The 19,200-nt window shown below is 42.4% G+C and overlaps 2 protein-coding genes across 2 annotated transcripts; one reads left to right on the forward strand and one right to left on the reverse strand.

Annotated features, from left to right (window-relative positions):
* Positions 1–1,147: 1,147 nt before the first annotated feature.
* dhrs7 (dehydrogenase/reductase (SDR family) member 7) lies at positions 1,148–7,293 on the forward strand. The gene is made up of 7 exons (XM_086127586.1): positions 1,148–1,459; positions 1,871–2,023; positions 2,577–2,683; positions 2,947–3,186; positions 4,010–4,132; positions 4,209–4,424; positions 6,713–7,293. Exons 1-7 carry the CDS (start codon positions 1,330–1,332, stop codon positions 6,752–6,754), a joined length of 1,011 nt encoding a protein of 336 aa, XP_085983712.1. The 5' UTR covers positions 1,148–1,329; the 3' UTR covers positions 6,755–7,293.
* pcnx4 (pecanex 4) lies at positions 6,838–17,318 on the reverse strand. Its single transcript, XM_086127585.1, has 11 exons — positions 17,185–17,318; positions 14,048–14,833; positions 13,796–13,975; positions 12,851–13,392; positions 12,652–12,752; positions 12,337–12,459; positions 11,717–12,077; positions 10,849–10,952; positions 8,824–9,929; positions 7,721–7,907; positions 6,838–7,652 (listed from the first exon to the last, which is right to left on the reverse strand). The coding sequence occupies exons 2-11, from the start codon at positions 14,743–14,745 to the stop codon at positions 7,401–7,403; spliced, it is 3,654 nt and encodes a 1,217-aa protein (XP_085983711.1). The 5' UTR covers positions 14,746–14,833; positions 17,185–17,318; the 3' UTR covers positions 6,838–7,400.
* Positions 17,319–19,200: the final 1,882 nt, after the last annotated feature.

Raw genomic sequence — 19,200 nt, forward strand, 5'->3', positions numbered from 1 at the left:
AATGGAAGGACCCAAGAAGGAAAGAAGTGTAAGGAACAGAAGGAAGAAAGGCTGGAAGCACAGAAGATATGAATGACACAAAGAAGCTTGAATGAACGAGGAGGAAGCAAGCAAGGTAGCAAACGAGGATGTATTAAAGAAAGGAAGGAAAGAGGTATGGAGGGAAGACAGGAAATAATGAACGGAGGGAAAGTGGACTGAAGGAATGAACTAGGATGTTCTGGGATGGACCAGAAGAAAGAAAGAGGAAGCACGGAAAGAATGATGGAAACAAGGATGTAGGAAGGGCACACATAGACAAACAACTATTTGCGCTCACAATCACACCTAGGGACAATTTGGAGTGCCCAATCAATCTGCCATGCATGTTTTTGGAACGTGGGAGGAAACTGGGGAACCCAGAGAAAACCTACACATGCACTGCCCGAAGACAGCTGCCTCCAGCATGCCGTCGACCCTTGTGAGGATAAGCGGATTAGAAAATGGATGGATGGAATGAATGAAACAAATATACAGTATATGAAAGCAACAATAAAAGGGGGAAGATAGAAACAAAAAAATGATGTATGAAAAAGGAAGGAAGGAAACAAGATGCTCTCGGCCAAAACTCATTCCCAGTCACTTAGCACACTGACTCGCAAGAGCCAATGTTGAACGTTCAATGTTCACTCAGATTGTCCAAAATTCCAACCTCAAAGCGTTTCAGACGAATGTAAATAACAAATACTGTATGTCTGATTTCGACGAATTGTTTGTTGTTCTGGATCATGACAACATATTTTGGCCTCCAGCAAACCTTCTTCATAATTTATTTAATTGATTAAAAGAAATATCCTAAAAGAATTTAATTCCTTTCACCAAATAATGCAGGGAGATAACGCCATTTCTTCATGCAGTCAGTACAAATTATGTTGTGTAACGTGATGTTATTCCGATTCACTAAATTAATGTTATGGAAAATAAATAAAACTCAATTTACGTTTCTAATCGTGTAAATTATGTATTTGCTCTTCACGGTCGGTTTCTTCATGGCGTCGCCACTGTTGAGTGACGTCACATATGAATATGTAGGTGACTTCTCGGTCCTTTTTTTCCAACTTCGAAACTCGGACCGCCTAGTTCAAAGGGGCATTCAGGTGCATATTTCCTAGTCGGAAGTCGAAAAACTACGACTTGCCACAATCGAATGCAACAACAGTTCCCAACCGGAAGTGACACAAAGTTCCCCCACTGGGTTGATTTGGAAACTTATTTTGCAAGCAGTCCGAGTGACCGAACACCTAAAACAACGCTCTCTTTATCAACTGTACATCGAGCACATCTGGAGCTATGGATTTCTGTGTTGTAGCTATGCTGTACTACTTAATATTACTTTATATATTCATTCACTTGCTGGCATTCTTTTTCACCGATGCAGATTTCACGTTGCTGTGGGCAAGTCTGCTCGGACGCAAATCAGGTGAGGACACCAGGCAAACAGTTGCATTGTTTGACGGGTGTTACTGTTAGCATGTGTGTATAATAAAATGTCGAGACTGCGTAACTTGGCACTAAATTGCTTTGATGAATCCTTACACAACCTCCGTGATCCCATGTGGTCATTGCTTACGTTAGGCTCTCCTGCGACTGAGCTGTAAAACTATGCATGGTAGTGCAATTTATATAAATGTTGCTGGGGAGAAAAAGCTCCAGTGGTTAGCACGCTCTCCTCACGTTTCTTCGGTTTGAGAATGAACACACAGGAAAGGCCAGAGCAGAGACTCGAACCACAAACCTTTGCATTCTTGAGTCAGACGTACTAACCACTTGTACCATGCTGCCCACTAAAAGATGTAGTCCTTGAAGTTTTGTATTCGTTTTGACAAATCAGAGGTGAAGTTGAAGGGTCAGGTGGTGTGGGTCACCGGAGCATCCAGTGGCATCGGAGAGGAGCTGGCCTACCAGCTGGCTCGGTGTGCCTCGCGCCTCATTTTGTCTGCCCGCCGTGAGGATGAGCTGAGGAGGGTGAAACGCCAATGCTTAGGTGAGATGACAGTTACGTCGATATGATTCGGCCGGTAACCTCTGCTCACATGTGCAGCCAAACGTAGAGGAGATGGACAAACAGATTTTTAATAGCTTTACTTTTACTTTTTTGTCTAACAAACCTCAAGGATCCACATTTTTGTAAATCCAAATTCAAATACCATATCAGTTGCATATCTCAGAGCAAAATACCCTGCTCAAGTTATTGCCACGGGGCCTTTTAAATATTCTATTTGATGATTTTATATTTATTCCAAGATTTGATTCAATATGTGATACAGGCTTCATAGAAAGTAGTTACAGTAGAAAAATGCGATTAATCACAATTACTTATGGAAAATTGTGCAATTAGTTAAAAAATAGTAATCGGTTGACAACATTCATATACGGTGTGTGTGTGTGTGTGTGTAAAATTAGAATTTTCCTTAGGCTATCCGAATCCCAAAATATTTCAATAGCTGCAGCAGCCCTAATGGTTTGTTTGACTTTAGTTGAATTTTTATACATTCTTTGTCCTTGTCACTGGTTTCCATATTTGTGTACACTTCCAGAATCCTCGAGTCTGAAGGATGAGGATATTCTTGTTCTTCCGCTGGATTTGTTGGAGAGGACAACTCATGAGGCCAAAACCCAAGCTGCAATTGAGTACTTTGGACATGTAAGACCACCATTTTTGTTTTATCATAATGAAACGTGCATTAGTATGCTTCATTGTAATCTCACAAGTCTACGACAGTCCTTTTTTTCCAAGAGGAAAGAATTGCTAAAATGATCTCTTCCGGAGTCAAATGGTCACCCTCTTATAACAGCCTCATGAAGTACACTGTGAATTTTCTAACTATTTAGCTTAAATTTAATTTAATTCCCTAACATGTAAAGATGCCTTGTCCCAGTTGTCTATACAGTACACTCATCTTCCAGATTGACATCCTGGTAAACAACGGAGGCCGAAGCCAGCGATCTTTGTTCTTGGACACAAGCGTTGATGTGTACCAAGCTTTGATGGAGCTCAACTTCCTGGGCACCGTGTCACTCACCAAGCAGGTGCTGCCTCACATGACGCAGCGCGGCACCGGCAGCATCGTGACAGTCAGCAGCGTGCTAGGCCTTGCCGGGGCGCCCCTGGCGACAGGATACGCTGCCAGCAAACATGCTCTTCAGGTGATGTTTACACATGTGCAGAAATGAAATGTAAATTCTATCCAATTGTGGTTCTAATAGTTTAGCTGTGAACCAATTTGTCGGCATGTTATGTCATCGACCTGAATAAATATTCTTCAGAGGCAAAATACACATCAGCCCTGCTTCGCAGGTATGCCGTGCAGTGAGTTCCAAGTTGAACAGAGATATCACAGTACGGGTCACGTTTTAACTGAAACAATGCTTGTAAATACAGACTTACCTGTTTCGTGCCATGGAGAAGTAAATGTTGTCTGAGGGTCACCAAAGCGCTCATGCTAATGCACACAGTGGAGGCAAAAGTGTTCATGCGCTGTACTCGGATACAAATAATAATAGTACAAGGTAAAAAAAAAATCTGATAAAAGTAGAAGTGCTGTTTCAATTTTTTGCTGATAATGGAACTGGTTTCCTTGTATTTCTTGATGTGACGACTGACAAAAGCAGCACAACGAGGTCTTAGTGTTTCAGGCATGTGGCGTTTCAAGCGTTTATTTGCTCATATACAGCCAAATGCTTTGTATTTTTTTCCAGTAATGGGTTAAAAAAAATTTTTGTTTGGTCTTAAGGGGATGTTAATATGAGTCAACTGCGGGCTTGTGAAGCTCCTTTGAGACTTTTTTGTGATTAAGGGCTGTCGAAAGAAATTTGCATTGGACATCTCTCAAATAAACGCCTTGCACTATTTGCAGGCCGCTGAATGAGGAAGTACAGTAAATGTCAGAGTAGAATGGCTCATTCAACTGCTTTGAACAATGTAGATACCTGCCGGTTGATTAAATGTTATCTAACTCTCTTTCCCCAGGGCTTTTTTAATTCCCTTCGGACCGAGCTCTATGACTATCCAAATATACTCATCAGCACAGTGTGTCCAGGGCCTGTGCAATCATTCATAGCACAAAATGCCTTCACTGAAGATCTGCACAAGGTAAAAAAAAAAAGTATCAGAAATCCAACATTTTTTGGCAATGTTTTGATTCTACTAACTGGTATTCATTCTTCAGCCTGTGGCTTCAGCTGGTTACCAGGGACACAAGATGCCCACTAGCCGCTGTGCATCTTTAATACTGGTGGGGATTGCCAACGGCGTCAAGGAAATGTGGATTGCGCAGCAACCCTTCCTGGCTTTCTACTATGCCTGGCAGTACACCCCCACATTTGCTTGGTTCATCACAAACCTCCTAAGCAAGAAAAGGGTGCATAATTTCAAATCTGGTGTGGTAAGTATCTATAAATAACACGTGGAACATATGTCCCTTTTTCAATCTAGCTGGTTTAGTTGTAGGGCAAGTCCTTGATCCAACCCAGCAGCCACTTTAGCAACTTGCATAAACTCCGGCATAAATACAATTGCAAGGAAAGTAAGTACCGGTATGTGAACCCTTTGGAATTTCCTGGATTTTGCGTACCGGTAAATTGGTTGTAAAATGTGGTCTGATCTTCATCTAAGTCTCAACAACAGACAAACACAGTTTGCTTGACCTCATATCACACAAACAATATGTTAGAGTGTGTTTTTATTGAACACACCATGTAAACATTCACCGTGCGTGGTGGAAAAAGTGAACCCTAGGATTTAATAACTGGTTGACACACCTTTGACAGCAATAACCTCAACCCAAACGTTTCCTGTAGTTGCAGATCAGACCTGCACAATGGTCAGGAAGAATTTTGGACCATTCTTCTTTTGTTTCAGTTCAGCTATGTTCTTGTGATGACTGGTGTGAATCACTCCGTTGAGGTCATGCCACAGCATGTCTAGAGGGTTGAGGTCAGGACTCTGACTGGGCCACTCCAGAAGGCGTATTTTCTTCTGTTGACGCCATGCTATTGTAGATTTACTTCTTTGCTTTTGGTTATTGTCCTGTTGCTCATCACCCATCTTCTGTTGAGCTTCAATTGGTGGACAGATAGCCTTAAGTTCTTCTGTAAAATGTCTTGCTAAACTTGGGAATTCATTTTTCCTTCGATAATAGCAATATGTCCAGGCCTTGAGGTAGCCAAGCAGCCCCAAACCATGATGCCCCCTCCACCAAAGTTCACAGTTTGGATGAAGGTTTGATGTTGGTGTGCTGTTTTTTTTTTTTTCTCGACACATAAATTTGTGTGTTCCTTCCAAACAACTCATCTTTCACCTCTCCTCAGAATATTTTGCTAGTAGTGCTGTGGAACATGCAGTTTTTTGTAAACTTGTTTCTTTTGGACAGCAGTGGCTTCCTCCATAGTGACCTCCCACGAATTCCATTCTTCTTCAGTGTTTTGTTTTGAACAGTGCCATTCCGTTGCGTATTGTATATTCGTCCACAGAGATGTTGGCATGTGCCAGAGATTTTTGTCAATCTTTAGCTGACACTTTCGGATTCTTCTTTACCTCAATGAGAATTCTGCTGATCTCTTGCAGTCATCTTTACAGGACGCCCACTCCTAGTTAGAGTAGCAACAGTGCTGAACTTTTTCCATTTAGAGAGCTCTTTTGTGCGAGGCAAGGTTCACATCAGACAATGCGTCTTGTGAATAGCAAACTCCAAACTGGCGTGTTTTATATGCAGCAGGGCAGCTTCACCCAATATTTTCAATCTCATCTCATTGATTGGACTCCTCGTTGCTGACTTCTGATTCCAAACTACCCTAAGTGATCACATATATTTTCCACCCCGCACTGTGACTGTTTACATTGTGTTTGATTTAAAAACAACAACAACAACATGAGAACATCAAGCAGACTGCGTTTGTCCATTGGTGTGACTTACATGAAAATCAGAACACATTTTATGACCAATGTATACAAAAATCCAGGTTATTCCAAAGGGTTCATATATTTTTTCTGTATTTTGCAAATCTCTGAACTTCAATTCTGTGAAACATCTCCCTTCAAAAAGAGGCAGCCGTTCTGCTCTTCCCTCGCGTACACCTCAAACTCCAATGTTGAGTCTGTTTACTTGTGTGAAAAGACCTTGACGTGAAAGGATCAGCATGCTGCTACTGTGCACTGCTCCACAGTCTGTACGGCTGACCTTGCATTAGCACAACCATGAATGGAGAATTTTTCATGCCGTGAACAAATTCTGAGCTGTCAGATGGGGGACCTGAGCCGTTTGTGACCTTGCTAATTCTATTAAAAAAAAAAAAAAAAAAAAAAGTAGATGAAATCTCACCAACTACGCACACACAACCCACCAATGCTGAGTGATTGACAAGAGTGTTTAGTGGCCTCTGCTGGGCAGGAACAGCTGAGGGCCATGCCCAAACATCACATTTCTCCAAGTTGAACCTATTCAGGCTTATGGCACAATGCAGCACAATGTACTATTTATTTATTTTGTTTAATATAGAATACTTTTTTTTTTGCTGTTTAAAATAATTAATTAGAGATAATTTATTTATTTTACCCAGAATTATACCAAACAAAATATACATGCCATGGTCAGTTTTAAATGCTGTAGTGAAAATATTTTGGGGGACATCATGTATGTTGACAAATTTGCTCATTGGAATTTTTTTTCTCTAGGATGCAGACTCCGCCTACTTTACCAAGCCCAAGACCTTATAAAAATGGTTTCTGAACCAATGACTTCAGATTCTACTTTTTTTTTTTTTTAACTTTACAAAACTTGTTTGGTGCAAAGTGAAATATCAGCTTCTTACAAGTCATTTTATTATATACAGATATACATATAAAATGAGCAATATGTACAATACTATGATCATTGTTGAACAATTATTTTAAAAGTTGTAAACAAGTGAACTGTAAACAAATTGCACTGAAAGCATACAGCATGACACACCCAAGGCACATTATTCTTGATATATTGACAATAATTGTATTGTTTCCCTTTTTAGCAGAAAGGTTGGGTCATTATTTAAATATTGTAACAAATAAAAAAAAGCTTTAAAATCATCAACTCCCAAACCACTGTGAGTTTAAATTTAACCTCCAATCATGATTTTCAGTGTACTGTATCGTGATTCATGTATCCATCTAAACTGGCTTGTGTCAGTACAAATGTGCATTTCCCAGCTTGATGTGTATTTCTCTGTGGTAATGCACTAAAGCACCATGATATATGCATAAAAAGGTTGTCAACATTCCATCATTCTAGGGAAAAGATCCCTGTTGTCTATTCTTTCATCCTCATTGGTAAAACTTGAAACCTTGTGGTGGAGTAAGAAAAAAAAAGCGCTCCTCACCTCAGTGGTCAGAGGCAGGGGAAGTGAAGGGGTGCTGATGAGTAAATGGGATACCCCAGAGGGGGGTCTGCCGCCTGGACAGTCAGGTTCCTTAACATGAAGGGGTGGGCCTGGATGCTGTAACGCTCCTCATCGTCGTTAGTGGCATACAGGAGCTCCCAAGACAGGTTGGCCCACTGGCCTCGCACCCCTTCGCCATTCAGTCGGCCCACCTGCACTAACTGCTCCTGCAAGGACAGCACTCGCCCAGTGTACGTACCCTGCGGATGACAACTATCACAACTACTGATCTGTATGGCATCATGCTGGAAACGTTAAGAGTGCTTACCATGGAGAGGTCATGACCTAAAGAGAAGAGGAATGGCTTCTCCTGAAGGACGCTGTCATGCCAGCCTTTCTCGGACACCAATCCAATGTACCAGTCCCTTTCATATTCCTCCAAAGTACTGAACATCTCCTCGGGGGACTCCATCGGCCCAAGGCTGGCTTGATCGAACAGGAGCTTAAAACTAAACCTGACGCAAACCATACAACAGAAGGATGGCAGCTGCTTTGTCACGTTAGAGCATAAATAGCAAAAGAAATACTGTACATACAGAGTAACCAGGCGATACAGTCCAGATGCACCCTGAAAATCCCACAAAATACCACGCTCACATGCTTCAAACCACTGCACTTCGCAGAAACACTTTGAACATTCACAAAAATAGCAAACATAAATAGAAAATACTGTGCAGTTTACTGTCTCTACAGTATGTTGGTGTGCCTCTTTCATTCCTCATTTTTAATTCTCATTTTGAGTGTTAGTTTTACAGTAAACTACGAGTGACAAACCGTTTGAAGCAAGCACACTTGGTGCAAAGAAATACATTTAAAAACTTTTCAAAAATATAAGTGTAATTGAATGACTTTAAATGTGTTTCAAGTGTGCATGTAAAGACTAGAACAAAAAGTTTATGGTCTCACTCTCTACATAAGATTCACGAATGTGGAGCCTGTGGGTACTAGGTTGCCCCCGTCCACCCACCCACACCCCAGTCCCAAACACCACATGACTAGTTTACTGGTATTTCGAAAAATGGAACATCGGTTTCCTAATTATTGTGAGAAATTATGAACATGATCAGTGTCTTTGCATAAATTAATATTATGAATTATTCATAGTAACATATAAAGGTCATTTCAGCAAATATATTATTTGAATAGTCTGGATCACACTTGCCCTTAACAATATCCATCCATCCATTTTTAAGCACCAAATAAGTACCTTTCAGTTTCTAAAAGGTTGGTGACCCCTGTTCTACAGTGTAGTAGACTTTCTGTTCAGCTATTGTAGGTGGTTCTGGAACCTTTCCCCCTAAACAAGGGTTCATTTTGGGAAAACTCCATAAAATGTATAGCTTAAAAAAAAGCAATATAGGAAGCTTTTACCTGAAAGCCCTGAGAGCGAGCTGATAAAGTTCTTTGCTGGAGGAGAGCCATTCGAGGCCCTCTGACCATGGCACGTCTCCACAGTAGAGCCTGTAGATATAACTGGGACTGGTGAAGGCCGACTCGGCGCCGAGCGACACCAGACACGAGAGCGCCACCTGAGCGTGGAGGTTCTTCAAGGTTTCGTCTTCCTTTAGAGCTTTGGTCATGTCCTCGGAAGTGTCGCTCTGCAAGACCGGTCCAAACCTGCTCAGGGCAAACCTGAACCAGTCCTCGGGGAATAACGGCCTGAGTTGCAGCAGCCTGCTCGCCAACATCGGCGCCGTCCTCCATCCCGTCGGTAGGTTGAACACCTCGGACTGAGGGCAGCTGAACGTCAGCTGGTGGAGCGAGCCGGGACTCTCTTTGAAGATCTCCGTGTTATGACCTTTGTCGACCGCTGGCATCCCGATGCCCAGTCCCAAAGGCTGTAATGGCTGCAGGGCCGAGAGGGCCATGTTTTCAAACAGACTGTCCATCTCGACAGACCCTGGAAGAGAGGCTCCCATCTGCAGCACCGTGTGTCCAGACTGGGCCTCTGCCGTCACCAAGGCAACCGTCCGCCTGGCTGGTTGAGGTCCAAAAAGATCATCCTCGTCTGACCAGTCTCCAAAGGATGTCATGCTAGAGCTGTCCTGTCTGAATCTAAGGGAAGATACTTTGGATTCCACCACGATAGCCTCAGGCGGTTGGTTGCATGCAGTCTGCGCCTGCTGGGAAGATTGCGACTTTCGGCCCCCGATTCCCGCCCCGTCTTCACAGCTCCACATAGAGCCTTTATGCTTCTTGACACAATAACGCAGGAGCAACCACACCAAGGCTTTCAGAAAGTCATCCTGAAGCTTCCTCAGGTTGTCGTGAGAGTCAATGATGCCTGAGAGGACGTTGCGGGCGTCCGAGTAGACGCGCACCGCCAGCGCTGTGCAAGGTGTGAGAGCGTTGGCCCAGTGTAGGTTCAACCCTTGAGTCAAACCAAGACGCTCCGGCCGCTCGAAAGCAGCCTCGAAAACCTCATCCACCCTACGTGCTTCTACCGTGTGGCAAGATGTCTCCTGTAGCTCCAAACCCTGAGGAGGGGGGGGGGGGGGGGGGGGGGGGTCAAAGCCACAGTTAGGTCTACAATCATTTGGATAAAAATTGATTTGGAGAATTTTGCTTTTATATAGCAGCGTTTGTGCTGTATAAAATGTATAGCAAATGTATTGATTTGCTATACATTTTATGCTTGCATTTTTTTTGTGTTCAATTTTGTTTACAATGTGTTGCAAAGCAAGTGACAGGAGTAGAACTATTTAAAAAACAGATTTAAATTGTCATTATATTGTGGATTTTCACAAATGGTATGCAGGACAGTGCTTCAATCAGATCAAAAATTTGAGTGACTTGTTTTTTGTGGACATTTTGAGAAAAAAATGTGTATCTTGTAGTTAATGTTCCAGTTTTACAGTTTTGTGCCATCCACGAATGGTACTTTTTTTCATGCAAGACAACCCTTGGCACTGGGAAAAAAATACAGCATGTGGTTATTTTGTTGTTTGCTTCAAACACGAGTAAAAAGCAAGATCAGGCCCCTGATTTGGTCATCGAAGAATATTCAATTTCTTTGGCTTCTGACAGTGACTTCAAGGAAAGGGAGGCAAAGTTTTTCTTTCTAGAAAGAAAGTTTGGAATTTAGTGAAATCCAAGGACTTCAAGTCCTCAATAACCATTGAAAACGTTGTGGTATTAAAAATGGCTACATTTTCAATTATGTCACCTTGTTCAAATACTTTTGCACCCTTGAAAATGGAGGTAGAATATCATTATGGCAGCAATTCCTAAATGTTTTTTTTTTTTTTTTTTAGAAAGCGCTTAAAATTCAACTTGAAGGGCTACACTTTAATTTGAGCGATTCATTGTGTTGGCGTATTAAGACACAAATATAAATCATTCTAGACTTAATGATATGAACTGTATGACTGACACTCAAACAAGCAGAAAATGTACCTTAATATTGACGGTGCAGTAGCCGTATCCTCTCTCCAAAATCATGATCCAAACCATGCGGTCCTGAAAGCGGCCAAGAAAGTGAGAGCCTGGTGCTAAAGAACCTACAAGACAATGAGCACAACCATTGACAGAAGCAGGGAACCAAAACCAAACTAGAACAGAAACTTGCACGCTAAATCCAATATAGATTGTTAGAAATGGTTTTCGTCTCTTTGCTTGTCCTTGAATTTTCAATAGCAGATTGTAGTGAGCACCAAATAACAGCCGGTGCTCATCTGAGACCAATGCCAAAACCTTTATGTGCACCCTTGTCTATAAATGCATAGGTGCGAATGTGAGTGTGAGGGGATGTTGGGTAGTTTGCTGTGGTGCAGAAATTCGCAACAGTCTGCTGTGCCCCACTTGTGGACCAAATAAGGTAGCCAAAATATTTTTAAATACCTTCACATATGGCAAATCAGTGTACAGGTATTTCATTTGATTGTGCAAGTGTACCTTTTGTGACTGATGTCTTGAATGCTCCCAATATTCATTTTAAATGACTCAAGTAATCAGACTGCATGTCCAAACTCGTTTGCTAATGCCTAAAGCTTTTAAGCCTTGGAAAGAAGTAGCATTTGTCCTGGGCACTTGATTTTGGATTGATAAACTGTATTCTAAATGACAATAACTAATAATTGGCAGTCAAATCAGTTTGAGCTAATGTGTTGCCAATGAACATTTTGTAGCACTCACTGAGCAAATGCCAACGATGAATAATTCACTGGATGCGACCCTGGTGAGCATCAGCAGTCCGGATAATGGATGAATGTCCCCCCCCCCCCCCCCCTCCTTTAAATTAGGATAGGAGGCATGCATTACTAACCCAGCGACCCTCTTGCAAAGGCCGTCCTCAGGGCAGAGGCAAGACTTCCACTCATCTGCTGGTAGAAGATGGAGTCTGGGCACGGACAGGCAGTACCGACGGGCCCCGGCCAACTGCGCTGAGGCCTGGGGAAGCCCACCAGGAAGATGGGTAGCGTGAAGAGGGGGAGCAAGGGGGCAGAGAGCAGGGCAGACAGGGTCACCACAGCCAACAGAAGCGGGCAGAGGGAGGCGTTGAGCGCAAGGAGGGTTCCGGCCGACTGACGCCGCTGCTTCTTCTCAGTCCAAGATGTCACCAACACGGTGAGGGTGAACTTTAACTTGGCCAGGAACTGGGTGAGTCGATCCATCAGAAGGCCGACCTATGGAGATCACATGATCACCGGCGGTATGCACTGATTCTGAGTCGCTGACAGCATTTTTAGCGTAAACCCAATTTCGATGACAGCTAATTAACATAAAGTTAGTAGTTTGAACATTACATATCTTGTCTTTCTAGTGTATTCAATTAAATAGAGATAGAAGATGATTTTCAAATTATTGTATTGTGTTTTTATTGATGCGTAACACAACGTCCCAATTTCATTGGAATTGGGCTTGTAAATAACAACTTGTCCTCACCAGTAGAAGCTGAACCCCCGTGCCGAGGCTGTCCCAGCCAGGCAGCCGATTGTTTCCAGCTGCAAGACGCACGATGACGACCACGACCATTTGCAATAAAGCATCCTCTGAGCTCTGCCATGCCTGCAAGTGAGCATGCAACAAATACCATGTAGACCAGACATACTAAGGCAAAGAAGAATTGCTTTTGGTGAAAGAAACAACCACACCAAAACAGAATTCTTCGCAGTTTTGCTTTGAAAAACATATCTCTGCTCATTATGAATAAAAAGTCAACCTAAGTAAGAAATATTTCTCTTGTTTTTGTGTGCCTACCACTCTGAAAGCTCGTGCGAATCCCACACTGAGAGGAACCCCATGGAGCTGCTGCAGGGATTTGTCCATAGACAGGAAAGCAATCAATGCAAACGGAGACACTGGGAACGCACACATATAAACGGTTACACACAGAAAAGCGTCATTAATTCCCGAGCTTTGCTCTGAAGGACAATAGATGCAAGAGACATGATCTCACCAAGATAAAGAAGGACTCTTCTGATGGCTGCTGCAATGAATAAGCCTCTGTTCTTCTGTTCGAAGGTCTGCACACTGGACATGCCTTTAGGGTACACCGGATTGAGGAATAAGCCGGCACACACATAGGCCCCCTGGATCTCTCTGAGAAGCCAGCAGAGGGAGAAGAGGACCAAGAGGAGGTAGCTGACAGGAGCCTGGGGTCCCCTGACCAAACTGTGGGACTGAGCTGAACTGTGGAAGTGATGCAACAGGCCAGCTTCTGCCAGTGCCGCCAACAACAGGCACGCATACATCATCACCTCCCTGCAGCCCAGATTCCAGCCAAAGGTGTTGGAAAGAGGCGGCGGCGGCGACCTGCCTCTGCGCGGGCCGTAGTCCTTGCAGTGGGCCTTGGGAGCATTGCAGAGGGCGCCAACTTGGCTGAGGTCCAGGCTCAGCAGGAATCCCGTGGCGGTGGAGAAGAGGACGACTCCCAGTGTTGATGAGATAAAGTAATTGCACACAGCGACGCCAGCAGAAACGCCAAACATCAAAAGCAACCTATGATGAGGGAGGGCACAAAAACACACGTGCACAAGTTAAGTGAAGGTACTGAAATTTATCTTGTGGTACCACCTAGAGTAGGGGTGACCAACCAGTTGATCGCGATCGATCGGTAGCCCGGGCTGGTCCCAAGTCGATCGCGGATGATATAGGGCTGAATGGGGGGCGGGGGTCTGTGTTATTAATATTTAATAATTATTACTTGGGAGTGACAAATTAAAAAAACGTGTTCAGTGTCTTTCAATGGGATTAAATGTGTCGAAAGTGGGCAAAACCTTTTTTCTTTTAAAATACAATATGTACTGTATATAATGGATTTTACCATCTTATGGGGTCTAAAATCTATCCCTGACGCTAAATTGGAGTTCACTCCACTGTGGTTCATTTTTTCAACACAAACCTGAAGTTACTGGACATGGGGGAGCCTCCTAATCCAAACACAAGCACCTGCTCCATGCCCCAGAGGAACAAGGCATCGAGGGGAGGTAGTATTCCCAGTGCCCACAGCAGAGGTAGGAAGAGGAAAAGCACATGAAGAACCTGGCTGGCAAGTTGGAGCTCCGGAACTGGGCCAGAGAACCTAAAAATGATCGAGTACAGCAAAATGTCACCAATGGACTTGAGCGACTTTAGCTCGTTACGACTTACTTACCTATCAGTCAAGTCCACAACAATGAAAATGAAAATGTAGATCGGTCGAGTGAGTGGGGTAATCTCATAAGTGTCCTGCGCCTGGAAAGTAGCAGTCTCTGTGGCCGTATTCACAACCAGGGAATACTCCGCAATGCACACAGTCACCCAACTTAGGACAAAAACGACCAGGGAGACACTTATGCTACCGTACAGAGCGGTCAGTCTGCCAAGTAGCACATACCATGTCCCGAAAGCACAGAGAAGTCCAGCCAGTACCGTATGAATCACAACATTCAGCCCAAATATCTTCCCGGGAGCGATGAATCGGACCGTCTCTGGGCTGACGCAGTGAGTGAACTCCACTTCCTCTTCATCCACGAGGGTGTTGGGTGCTCCGAGCCGTTCCACGGCACCGCTCCGTCGCCCAGCATACAACGCCACTGCCTGGACGGCGGCCGCTGCCGCAAACATCAGCGCACCGGAAAGCATGGCGGCGTGCAGCTCCTGGAGAAGCTGCAACTGGCAGAGGAGCGTGCTGACGCCCCCGAAAAGCCATGGCGTCAGGAAAAGCACGGCCTGATTGACATAGACGTACGGTGGAGCGCAGTAGCCCAATTTGAAGCGCGGACCCCCCAACACCGTTTGGGGGAAGCGCTTCCAGAAGAACTCCTGCTTGTACTCATTGAGAAGGGGCACATCTGGCCCCATTCTGACCATTCCCAAAAGGGTGGCAGGTCATCTCCAGGCAGCTGAAGAAGCATTTCCAGTCATCATGTCCATGTTGGGAAGCGGTGATGAATCCCACCTTTAATGACGCAAAGGACACAGAAATCCATAGGTCAGTATCATGTGAATGTACAGTGAGCCCCTATTTATCGCAGGGGGTACTTTCCTGACCCACTTTCAATAGGTCAAAATCTGCACTATAGTTGGACCATGTTTATTAGAAAAAACACCTTTTGTAGATTCACTACCACACACTTTAAGCGTATTTATAACTACGGCGGAACAAATTTGAAAAATATTGTAATTGTGATTTTTTTCTCCCCTCAATACAGTGATTGTGATTAAATTTGGGATGATTTTTTTTCAAGGTCGTCTTTTGATTTTCATGGCTTATCTACCAATCTATACATCTATCAAAATAATGTCTTAATAAATTAATTTAACAAATGTTCCAAAAAAAAAATAGTGTGCATGAGAGCCTTTCATAAGGATGTGTGGAAAGATTTGAGTGTACTTTATGGGCGCATTTTTGTATGATTTGTGAACGCATTTCATTGTGTTATGCGTATAAGGTTTACATATAACTTTGAGCAAGAACTTCTTACTTTCCCATTTCAAAATAAGGGGATGCCCAAAAGCCTTGAAGTAGTCTCACTCAAGCAGAACCGTAACTTGGTGACATAATGTATATTATATATACACGTAATAATCAATAATCATACAATTCTTGATCACTGTCTTACAATAATGATTTTGCTCATTGAGTTAAAATGGGTGATTTTAATTCAAAAGTCGCTTCTAGTTTGTATGATGTGACGATTTGCAGAGGTGGGCATTTACACTTGTTCATCAGTACCAACAGAAGGTCCCGTCAGTCATACAGCCATTTGACGTATGTAGCTGATTTTGCAGTCCTCCTCCAGCCAAAGTAATGAAGTGAGACGACTCCTGAAGTGGGATATACGATTCTCCAAGAAAAAAAAAAGGCCTGGAGGAGGTGATCCTCATTCTGCGAATCAGTGTGCATAGATGGTCAAAAGAAGACAAAGTGATAAGTCTTCATTCTGCAAATCAGCGGTGAGGATTCAGACTCGTGACTCATTCGAGGAAAAGGAACTTTTGCTTCAAATTTAGAGAAGTACCCCATCTCAGTAAGTAATTTAACAGCAAGACTTAAGTCCACGTCCCAAGCCCGGAACTGATTTAGGTTTTGACAAGACTGACATTGTCAAAATAACATTGTGCAAATGTGACTAAAAATGATCACTGACACTTCTGTTCCACAAACAACTTTGCAACTCCATCAACACTACCACTGAAGAAAATACAAAGTAAAGCTGAGCAACACACTCATCGTGAGTCATGAAACCCTTGCCAAGTTGAGCAACCGCACTGTACCATTGAAAGCAAGTAAATGTTGGCGAGACATCATTAACACCAACATGATCTACCGTACTTTACTTGAAGCGAGCAGTTGAAAGTTTGCCAGATGTTCAATATTCATCAATTCTTACATGCTCATACTCCGCATCATAGCTACATTAGTGATCATGTGTAGGAAAATTTTGGAGACTGAATAAAGATTGCGGCTGCATTTTTTGACACTTCAAATTTAGTACATGCACTAATGGTGCTAACAGCTGTATTTCTCTTACCGTCTGTATTAAGGACTGTCCACACATTACATATTCCAGGGTGACATTGTGGCACAAATCTTGACATGTGAAATATTTTTTTTCCATTCTAATTGCTGTAGTACTTGGCAGTGGTAGAGCAGTACTTACTGCAGCTCAAAACGTATGTACAAAATGTGTCACTGTGGGGTAATAAGTGACATTGAAATGAAATCAGTCTCAAGTGTGACAGCTGATGGTGAATTATGTCCATAATGGCCCTTCATAAAAAAAGCGTCCTTGGTCTAAAAGGCTTTTTATTTTCTGGTTAAATACAAGTTTTAATTGAATGGCTGATCTGTCAATGCGAGTAACGTATAGTGAACAGGAAGAACAATGTAAATGCTCTTCCACGAGTCACATGGCATAGGATAAAATTAACCTCTGTATTCATGCTTTTTTAAAGCACATGTTGCTTTTTGCTTGGCGTGCTGTCCGATTTTCTTATGTATAATGTGCTTTGGCTCACTCGGGGTTGGAAAACTGCTGTAATCTGTATAGCAACAGCTACGGAATTGCTTAACCACAACACACAGGCAGCACGGGATGCGCTAACTTGTCCAAGCAACGTTTGGAAACGAGCAATTACACAAAGTCGACTTTAAAATACAAACCACTTGATATCAATACCCTTTGTGCTTTCCTAGTCTGTATTGTTCGCCAGTCTCCACGAAAGGCTGAGCAATAGCTTGACGTTCCTGACATACATTGCGACAATACGGCGAGTTACAATGTCGCTGGTACTTTCTAAGCTTACCGTGAACCCAGTAATCCTCCACCAAAGCGAAACTTTGTTGTATTCGGCTGATTTGATGATAACGTCGACAAAATTGCGAAAATCGTGAGCATTAGCTGCTAGCCGAATGCTACAAAGCCAAGCAACACCGACAATAATGCCCAACACAAGCTATGGGCCAATGAGCGTGAAGGAAAGGAAGATGCTAGCTTTCTGATTGGACGTGAGCGCATATAACCACGCCTCTAATACGACCACCTTCCTTGCATCAGCAAAACATAGACTCCAAGAATTTATGACAAAGCTCTTAAGTGTTGACAGGATAGGAATGTTAACGATAGTTATTTCACAGGCAGAGCTAAACACACAGATTTTCATTTAACATCATTTTCAGGGGTAAAAAACGTTTGGTGCAGCATAGTGACGTATGGTGAGCACGTGTGATCTAGTTTCGGTTATCTTGTGTTTCAACTTTATGCTTGAATATGTTTTTATATTGATTATATAATGTCCATTATATTACAAAGAAATAAACACTATAAATAACTGGAACATAGATTTGTGTTAAGTCTTTAATGTTGAGTCTCCATCACTTCTACAAGATGCACCTGCTCATCTGAACAAAATAGAAGCAATGTAACTCACCCATGGCAGCACGTTGCCCTAGTGGTCAGCATGTCTGTCTCACAGTTAGGAGGTTCCATGTTTGAATCTTGACTTTGGACTTCCTTTGTGTAATTTTATTCTCCACGTGCTTGCTTGGTTTTCACAGAATTCCAAAATCACAAAAACAAATGGTCCAGCTCACCTGTAACCCCAACGAGGATAAGTGCCATAAAAAATGGCTGGATGGATAAATAAGTCATGCCAATTTTACTGTTAATACACAAAATTAACATCTGGTTATAAAGACAAAGGCATGCTCAGTTAAGCAGCATCAAATATGATTCATTTGGTTGTAACAATGAAAGGCGCACACCCTCTTCGCATTTACAATTCCACATTCTTATCCTGAATAATTTATCAACATAGCATTCTTAATATGTAAGAGAGTACATCAAGATATTCAAGACTTGGCTGTAATGTGCTGATTTGACCTCAAAACTGACATGCCAAGAATATTAATGTTGTATTCTTAATCCTTGTTGTTGTTTTTTGCAAAAAAAAAAAAAGAATTCTATTTCCATAAAATGAAAGTGACTTTAACCTCAAAAGGAGGATCATAAAGTGATCTACTAAATGGCCACGATATCAAGACAAAGAAAGACAATCATCTGGCGTTAAGGAGATTAAATTGTTGTTGTTTTTCTCCATTGTGCTTAAAAGTATATGACTGTTTTTTTTTTGTGGTCATCTTCAGAAAAAAAGCAATTTCTATTTTTGTGCAGGAAAATAATGCATAACAACTAAAGACGTTGTTAGGGTTAGCCGACAACATCTATCGTAGACTATAATCCCTTCCAGTGCATCATTTGTTAGAAATGATTGTTGCTATTTATTTAACTATAGCTGCTTTAATTATGAGATATGAGAATTATTAGGAACAAAAAGATGGATCTGTTCGGAGATACTCTTTTTTTTTATATACACACCACCTGCTTTTGTGACAAATGCCGCACAAGTTGAAAAAAAAATCATCCCTCATTCGCAAATCTTAATTGTGTCCTTCCATCCATGACTTGTATCTATATTTTCCCCTCTTTATTCCTGGGAACCTCACAGGAAAAATAAAACGAAACAGGGGATGAAAATCAAACAAGCACGATATGCACCTTCTGAAGAAAAATGATTCCTATTGTGCTGATGACCAGCATCTGCAAGAGTCCTTTCTATTTAAAGCTTGTTGTTAGCGTAATTGTGACTTCCAACCACACACTACATTTAAAGTTAATACAGGCTGATAAATATGTAATGTGTGTCGAGATTCAAGCCGCTCCAAGCAATGTGCTTGCTGTTATCTTCAGAATAAAACATCAATCAATGTCGTCATATCTGTAATGTCAACCACAACCCCCCCAACCCCCACACCGCCCCAAC

This window comes from Hippocampus guttulatus, chromosome 13 (assembly GCF_054856545.1).
Source record: "Hippocampus guttulatus isolate MCC_2025c chromosome 13, RoL_Hgut_1.0, whole genome shotgun sequence".
Taxonomy (NCBI): domain Eukaryota; kingdom Metazoa; phylum Chordata; class Actinopteri; order Syngnathiformes; family Syngnathidae; genus Hippocampus; species Hippocampus guttulatus.